General features: G+C 42.9%; 1 protein-coding gene across 3 annotated transcripts; it reads left to right on the forward strand.

The window, feature by feature from the left end:
• The first annotated feature begins 768 nt into the window (after positions 1–768).
• On the forward strand, positions 769–7,328 carry pygo2 (pygopus homolog 2 (Drosophila)). Of its 3 annotated transcripts, XM_065470693.1 has the most exons (4): positions 769–959; positions 1,669–1,732; positions 2,346–2,398; positions 4,129–7,328. In XM_065470693.1, exons 2-4 carry the CDS (start codon positions 1,681–1,683, stop codon positions 5,791–5,793), a joined length of 1,770 nt encoding a protein of 589 aa, XP_065326765.1. In that variant the 5' UTR covers positions 769–959; positions 1,669–1,680; the 3' UTR covers positions 5,794–7,328. The 3 variants fall into 3 exon arrangements, with proteins under 3 accessions (XP_065326765.1, XP_065326763.1, XP_065326767.1); XM_065470691.1 differs by having other exon boundaries at positions 769–1,732; XM_065470695.1 differs by lacking the exon at positions 1,669–1,732.
• Positions 7,329–8,717: the final 1,389 nt, after the last annotated feature.

The following is an 8,717-nucleotide window of genomic DNA, read 5'->3' on the forward strand; positions in this document are numbered from 1 at the left end:
TCATTATTAACATTTAATCTTAATAAAAACAAAAAGAATTATATACATTATAACATTGACAAGCAAGAACTGAATTCAACCATGTGATTTTTGAACTGTTTTTCTTTATTATTTACACAAAGTAAACACCACAGGGTTAATTCCTCATCCCAAGTACTCCACAAAACGATCCCTCTGACAGATATATATTTTTTATTTTAAATATTTGAGCTGGCCCTTGCTTTTTTTTTAACCTAGTTAAAGTTACAGTTATTGTGCAGATGTGACCTCAGGTAAATCGTAAAATATTATTCGTATAACTTCTGTGGCAAATAAACTGGATTTGTGTTGGTTTTCTATGCGGTTCCCCACTCAGTAGGTCATGTACAGAACTGTATAATGGTTTTTGTATTCAAAGTATCCGTATTTTTTATACAATATTGGTGAATGATCATCAATATGCCACTTAATAACGTGCTTAATTAGCAACTTCTACTTAAGATGTGCATCACTACTTTAACTGTACAGGGTATCGTTGAAAAATGGTCCGTTCTGGGCCGCTTCACCTACGTCAATCAAAGGTGTGTACATATTCTATAGATTCAAATAATAAGGATATCGAGGATAATAGTGATAATTCTTCTGATACAACATCTTAAACTCTCATATATTATGCAATACAAGTGGTCTTTTAAGAGAAATTCTTATACGTACGCTTTATAGTTTTTACGGATACCTTTCGACACCCCCATATTGGTTTTGAGATAGAACCTTCCACGGTGCGCGATACTCTCGCTTTATCCCTCTTTGTCCGGTTGCGATAGAAGGCCATGATAATTATGGCAAAATTTGCGTTTTTGAATGAATTATAGTTGAATGGTGAAACCGACAAGCATACACCGTGTGACGACTGGTTTGCTGGCAATGACACACCAGAGATTTTCAATTTAAAGGACAGCAGAGCGAGCAACGGAGAAAGGGTACAGTTTGCTTCCAAGACAGTCTGCAAGATGGCTATTAGTAGCATGCTAACGTTAGCTAGTAAGCTAATGTTAGCAAAGTAAACAACAGCTTTTTTTTTTTCAAAAACATAACCGATTTCTTTAAGTCATAAATGCTTTGATGAGTGAAATTGAGTGCATATGTTCACACTTGGATGTAGAAAGCTCAACCACGCTCTCGGATTTTTTGTCGCTACTAGCTAGCCACACTGAGTAACGTGGCTAGCTAGTTAGCCAAGGTAGTAACTAGCTTGCGTTAGCTAGCTGGTCATAGCTACACATCTGTAAGTGATCATTGAGAGAGAGGGAGGGGGTTGCTCTGTAACTTGCTGCTTGTACTGGCAGGCAGAGCCAGGTATCAAGCAACCAGTTTCACTCAGCTTGTAGAAACTGGCTTGCAAAAAAACGTGAACGTGCTCAGTCTTAAGTGACGGTGATTTGGTGACCAAAAACCCGGCGTGACAGACACCGTGGCCAAAGATTTGCAGCTGGAAAGGAGTTTGCAGACCTGGGCCAGCTTATCTAGTTACCACTAAGTGCCAGTTTATGTTGTGATGATATTAATGGTAGTGTTACTGACATGACCTGAAGGCAGAATCCACCTAGTCGCCCTATAGCTTTCAAGACGTCGTCATTTTTAACTTTTTTTTTCTTGCATATGAACGGTGATTTGCCACTTCACCGACAGTCATATTAGCCAATGGCTGCCGACTCGGGGAGACTACAGGCGGGACAAGGAAAACGAAGCAGAGGTAGGAATTAATTTCACCCATCTCCAAATCAGATCGGAATCATCCATTACTGCGCTGCAATGGGCTGCACTGGTGCTGTTAGCAAATCCCTTCTCGCCTCCCCCATATGTAAACTTCACGACTGTCTCCGGTGGTGGCTGTTTCTCACAGAGTGGATCTGTGAACGGGGTTCATGTCTATCTTGCTATCAATGTACCTTCAATTCCGTTTCCTCGTTCTCATGTCTTCGTCTTTTCCTGTCTCCCTCATTGACCTTACCTCTTCTGCCTCTGTTTGCGGCCTCTCTCCCTCTTGCCTGGGTCATTTGGTCTGCCTGGGTCATTTGCGATTCAAGGCTTCATAACCTTGGTGATGATAACGCCTGGATGTTTAGCATCTTGTCCTCATGCCAGTCTATGTCCCATCATTGAATCCATCTCAACTGTTGGACTTGACAAAGAGGCCCTAGGTCTAAAGCTGCTCCAATCTGTCACTAAGGGGTATTGGCCAATCCAAATGTGATGCTGCTACAGTATGGTGGTGAACCAAAAGCATGAGACATGGATGCTGTGTTTGTTGTAACTTATGGTGTTTCCATCTTTCCACCCCTCCCTTTCATGTTTTTCTTTTTCAGCTTCACAGATGAAGAGCCCGGAGAAGAAAAAGGCGAGGAAATCCACGGCTCAGGTAAAAACTGTTAAAAGTTGATTCTGTTCATCTGGACGTAACGTTTTGAGTGGGAGAAACCTTTTGTCACTCATTTAAGTGACTTTTTCAGTCTCAGCTGAATGCAGGTTTCCCCAACCTAAACAGTTATTGGCGATCTACAGTGCTGTGAAAAATTGTTTCCTGTGTTCCTGATTTCATCTTTTTGTTTTTCTTTTTTTTTTTTTTTTTTTTGCGTATTTGCCATATGCAAAAATTTTTAGATAATTAAACAAATTTTAATATTTGACAGATATAACCCAACTAAATTTAAAATGCTGTTTTTAAGAGATTATTTCTTTTCTTGGGAGAACAAAGCTAGCCAACGTCTGCTGGAATTGTATTAAAAAACAAACAAAGAAACAAAAAGTAATTCTAAATCATTATTTAAATGTCATTAACCGCATATTTTGGAAAGTAGAGTTCAGTTTCTCTAGCAACACCCAGGCCTGATTACTGCCAAACCTGTTGAATCAAGAAATCACTCAAATAGAACCTGCCTGATTCTAAAATCAAGTAGGCCACAAAAAAAAAATTCAAGAAGCAACACATCATGCCATGATCTAAAGAAATAGCTGAGAAACAAAGTCAGTGACATCTATCAGCCTGTTCCAGTGAAACACGGTGACAGCCATTATCCACTAATGGAGAAAACTTTGAACAAGGTGACCCTTCCCAGAAGTGAGCAGCCTACCAAAATTACTTCAAGAACACATCAATGACTCATCCAGGACCTCAGTCACAAAAGAACCCAGAACACCATCTAAAGAACTACAGGTCTCACTTGTCTTAGTTAAGGTCAGAGTTCATGATTCAACAATAAGAAAGACACTGGGCAAAACAGTACCCATGGGAAAGGAGAAAACCACTGCAGACCACAAAGACTCGTCTCACATTTACCAAAAACCATCACCAAAGACTTTTGTGAAGGTATTCTGTGGTCTGATGAAACAAACTGTTTTGGAAGGTTTGAGTCATGTTACATCTAATGTAAAACTAACACAGCATTTCATTAAAAAAAACCATTGTACCAGCAGGAAAACATGGTGGTAGTAGTGTGACGGTCTGGGGTTGCTTTGCTGCTTGAGGACCTGGAGAAGCTGGCACAATTTAGGGAACCACAAAATACGAATGCCCTGAAACTCAAGCTCACTTTGGTTACGCAGCAGGAAAATGACCCAAAACACAGCAGCAAGTCCACCTCTTGCTGTTGTGCATGGTCAAAAACAGGTTTTGCAGTGGCCTAGTCAAAGGCTGTACTTGAATCTGAGCTATTTTAGCATGACCTTAAACAGGTTGTTTATGCTCAAAAACCTTGCCTTGTGTGTTACTGAAGTAAAACAATTCTGCAAGTAAGAGTGGGCCAAAATTCCTTCACATGTGATGTGAAAAACTCAATACCAGTTATCGCAAACACTTAATGGTGATAACTTAAAAAAACAAAAGAGCATTTTGTATTTACATGAGTTATCTTTGTATAATATTAAAACTTGTATGATTTAAAACATTTAAGTGTGAAAAATATGCAAAAAATAAATCCGGAAGGGAACAAATACTTTTTCACAAAACTATATTTACATTGCTACACTAAAGAGAATGTTCTCAGTAAACAGGTTGACCTAAACATTTATTAGACTGAGAATTTAAATAATTTGTCTCATATAAGCAGCAAAAAAAGAAAGAATGCATTGTATATTTTATCTCTGTTTTAGGCTGCGGGTTTCTCCCACCTCACTGAGTTTGCACCCCCTCCTACCCCCATGGTGGACCATCTGGTCGCCTCCAACCCGTTTGACGATGACTTTGCATCCCCATCCAGACCTGGTGGGGCAGGTGGACCAGGTGGTGCTCCATTTCTTCCCAGCCCAGGTGCCGGCGGAGGAGGTGGGTATGGAGGTGGAAGCAGAATGACTGGAGGTATGAACTTCATGGGAGGACCAGGAGGACCGGGCGGTGGCCAGCCTGGACGGAGGCCCCCATTCGGCCCTCCGTCTAATGCTGGACCCCACCACCAGCTAGGTTTTGGAGGAATGCCTGGCTTTGGAGGTGGTGGGGGTGGAGGCGGTGGAGGTGGAGGAGGAGCGGGTGGCTTCCCTCCTGGTGGCCCCTCTCAGTTCAATATGCCACCCAGCTTTAGTCCACCCATGCATCCAGGGCCAGGATTCAATCCCATGTTGTCCCCAGGAGGTATGGGAGGACCTGGAGGAGGGGGGCCACCACACCCGCGATTTGGGATGCCTCCACAGCAGCACGGACAGGGTGGGCACCCATTTAACAGCCCTCCGTTACCTGGTGGTGGAGGCCCAAGAGGGCCCTTGCCTCCCATGGGAGGAGGCATGGGTCCAGGGATGAACATGATGGGAGGCATGAGTGGTGGCCCGGGTGGCAATATGGTGGGAGGTTTGCCAGGAATGCCCCCTCAAGGACAGTTCCCGCCTTCACAGGATGGCCCTTACCCTGGCCCCAGCCCACCGGGGCCAGGCAACGAGGATGGAAAGAGCTTCGGTGGAGGTGGTGCACCACCTGGGCCTCAGCAGCAGCAACAACAACAGCAACAACAGCAGCAGCTTAACATGAATCCAAATGGCCCTCCTCCTAATAATACAACACCTGGGCCGCCTCCAAATTCTGGCCCACCTCAGCCTGGGGGTGGCTTCCCTGGCCACTCTGATGTCCAGCAGCCCAATGCCAGTACGCCTGTTCAGCCTCCGTCAGCACCACCACAGCCTAACCCCAACTCTTCTCCCACTGGTCCCTTGAATGGATCAGGTCAGCCCCAGCATCCAACACCAAGTCAGCTACAGCCCCCTAGCAATACAAACACCCCTAACTCTAACAACTCTACCCAGCAGCAGCAGCAACAGTCAACCCCACCTAACTCTGCACCAGGCTCCACCCCTTACAACCAACAGAACAGCACTACTGGTACTGGGGGTCCCATGTCAAATACAGCCACCAATTCAGGTCAGAACAACATGACCAACAACAATGGCGGTAACACTCCCGGCAGCAACCCAAACCCCCCCTCTAATTCTACGTCAACTCCAAACACCCAGTCTCCCCTGCCTTCTGGCCCTGCTGCCCCCTCAACCGGGCCCGGCTCTGGCCCTGGAAAACTCGGCAGCTCTGGGATGATTTTCCCTTGCGGTCATTGCATGGCAGAAGTGCACGACGACCAGGACGCCATCCTTTGCGAGGCGTCGTGCCAGCGCTGGTTCCACCGCGACTGCACGGGCCTGACGGAACCAGCATATGGGCTGCTGACTCGAGAGAGCGCTGCTGTTTGGGCTTGTGACTTCTGCATCAAGACCAAGGACATCCAGGCAGTGTTTGTGCGCCAAGGATTAGGCCAGCTGGTGGCGGCCAATGAGAGCTGAGGAGTAGAAGAGAGAGAGCAGCACTGATTTGGGGCGCCTAGGGACAAATAGAGAGACTGATCTAACCGAATGACCTGTGTGTGTCTTGTCAGCTACTTGCCCAGCTTTCTCTTGACTAGCCCTTTACTTGTTCACTACACAGAGAAACGCGCTCATCAACTTTCATGCTTATATATAGCACTTTGAGTGACTCTCGGCAAATGATTTTTCCTCCTCTGCCCCCCCCCCCCCTTCCTTCTTCCAGGAGTCAAAACATGATGAATGTTAAAACTACACAGTCCTTCAGATCTCTAGCCTGCCAACCAGCAAAGCACTGACACCAACACACTACCTCACACAGTTTGTGACTGACTGGCACGGAAGCTCCCACTCTGACTGTGATTTACTCGATACACTCATGTGTCATATTGGTGCGGTGATGACTTAAACAGACACACTTTAGGCGGGGAAGGCGATGTTAAAATATTCCCACAACTGTGTACGGTGAGGCTAAATGAATGGAGGATACGTTATTTGACTCGCATCTTACTAAAACGCTTGAGTCTAGTACTGCCCTATCACATGTTAGCCTTTTTTTTTCTTCTTTTTTTTTTTTTTACTGCAAGAAAGTGAATGAAAATGGAGGAAAAACATCACTATATTGCAGTGTAAAAACCTCAGCATCATGTGTATTGTGAAATCTTAAGTGTCAGCTGGGGTACGAATTTTTTTTAACAGTTCCTGCACATCCACACACACACACTCTTCAGCTCTTACTTCTTGTATCATTTTATACCCAGTGCTGAATAATCCAAAGGAGACTCGGACTGAGATTTCATCCGCACTTCAGAGGATCATGCTGTCGAAACAGTTGTAAATATTAGGACAAAACATTTGTCTGGATCTTCCATCAGCTGTGAACATGCCGCAGACTCTGCCAATGATCAAAATAATGAGTTGAAGTCGTGCATCTCGGTTGTATACGATATGACGTTTTGTTTTTATACAGTGCGTTTGAGTCAGCTGTTTTCTTTTTATCTCTGCAGTACATCATAAATTGTGAAATCAGTGCTTTTGGGTGGTGTTGGCATAGCAAGTAGTGACATCATGTCATATCAGATGTGCATAGTCCTTTTTCAAAAAAAAAAGAAAAAAAGAAAAAAATCAAGATGGGCGAGGGGGGTGCATGTGAGCCAATGCAGTAAGTGTCTGATTTGTTGATGTTTATATTCTGGTTTCTGAGCTGCAGGAGACCTTAAAGTAGACCAAATAACAAAAGAACGAAGAAAAAAATACCCATTTTTCACTTTTCTGGAGCAGTATAAGATGTTTCTCTTTCTTCTCGCTTTCCTTAATTTTCTTTAATCAATGTCCAAGTTGCCTTTCTTTTCTTGCTCTCAGCTGTTCCCTTTTATTTTGTACTGGTATTCGTGCTGTGCTCTTGTTCTGCTCTGGTGCCTCCTGGTGGAACCTGGAGGAACCAGAGAGTCCTACACCCGGTGGGGAACAGAAAGGTACTGAACTCTTGAAGTAAAGACAGATTTTTTGTACTTGTCCATGTCTGTTTTTATTCCCATTTTTAACTTTTATCTGCTAATCATTCTATTAAAATGATTAGAAAACGCAACAATGTTGTTTGCTGTAAATGCTGAGTTAACGGTGCTTCTTTAATATTTGTGTGGCTTTATTCATGGTTTCATCAGCTGGGATTATTAGATTATTTTGTTAAGCCTTTATTAATGGATGAATAACTGATTCGTAATACTATTGTGACTCAAAAAACACTTTTAATGTCTAATTTACTAATTTGCAAGTATTCTGAAAAATAGCAATAATGAAATCAGATTCCTTGAAATATTTTTCCCTTAATTAGTCCAAGTTAGAACTAATTACTACATTCATAAAAAAGGGAAATGTTTAAAGCAAATTATCTTAATATTTGAAATAATTAGCTTTATACAGTTTTCATAGGACTGTACAGTCCCCTGAAAAACTGTACTACATTTAGCAGCATTAATTAAATAACATCATTCTTTTCTTTTTCAGCCATTCTGTTGTAGATTTGCTGGTGTGCCCAGTTTAGGTCGAACACATTTGGCTGTAGAATATTTTGGTATACAGAAGGGTACATGGTTAACTCTGTGGCTGCAAAGCAAGCCCAAAACATCACCCCTCCAGCACTATGCTTGACAGTTGGTAGGAGGTAGTTGTGCTGATATGCTGTGAATTATGGCCAAACATCTACTTTGATCTCATCTGTCCAAAGGACATTGTTCCACAAGTCTTGCAGTCTGTTCAGATCCATCTTGTGTTGCTGTGTGCTGTTTAGAGGGTTGCCTTTCTTCTGGCAACCCTTCCAAACAATTCATAGTTGTTCAGTCTTTTTCTAATTGTACTATCATGTCATTTAACATTCTAACCGAGGCCCTGGGGTTTTTATTGTCCTGGGTTTCTTGGTCTGACCATGGGTTAAATTTGCTGGCACGTCCGCTCGTGGGAAGACTGGCAGCTGTCCTGAATGTTTTGCACTTGTGAATAATCTTAGTGCAGAACAATGGACTTAAAATTGTATGGCGATGGCCTTATAACCCTCCCCACACTGATGGGCAGAAACTAAGGCTTCTCTAAGACCATTGTTGATGTCTCTACTCAGCATTATGCTAACACATCTGAACAGTGTTTATGTACTACACTTGCTGTTGATCAGTTAAGCACATTTGATTAGCGGCACCTGGCTGCTACTTACCACTTCATGAAAGCAGCATACTTTTTACAGACCTGTACCTGCAGGAGTTCAGATGCAATAACATTTATTATAATATTAATGCACATTATGAAGGCGCTTTTAAAAATAAAATAGAACCAAAATTATTAACTGAAGCATTTGCTTCATACAGTTACCCTTGTTGTAAAACCAGTTTTTCTAACCAGGAACAATAAAATAT

This window comes from Pelmatolapia mariae, linkage group LG22 (genome assembly GCF_036321145.2).
Source record: "Pelmatolapia mariae isolate MD_Pm_ZW linkage group LG22, Pm_UMD_F_2, whole genome shotgun sequence".
Classification (NCBI taxonomy): Eukaryota; Metazoa; Chordata; class Actinopteri; order Cichliformes; family Cichlidae; genus Pelmatolapia; species Pelmatolapia mariae.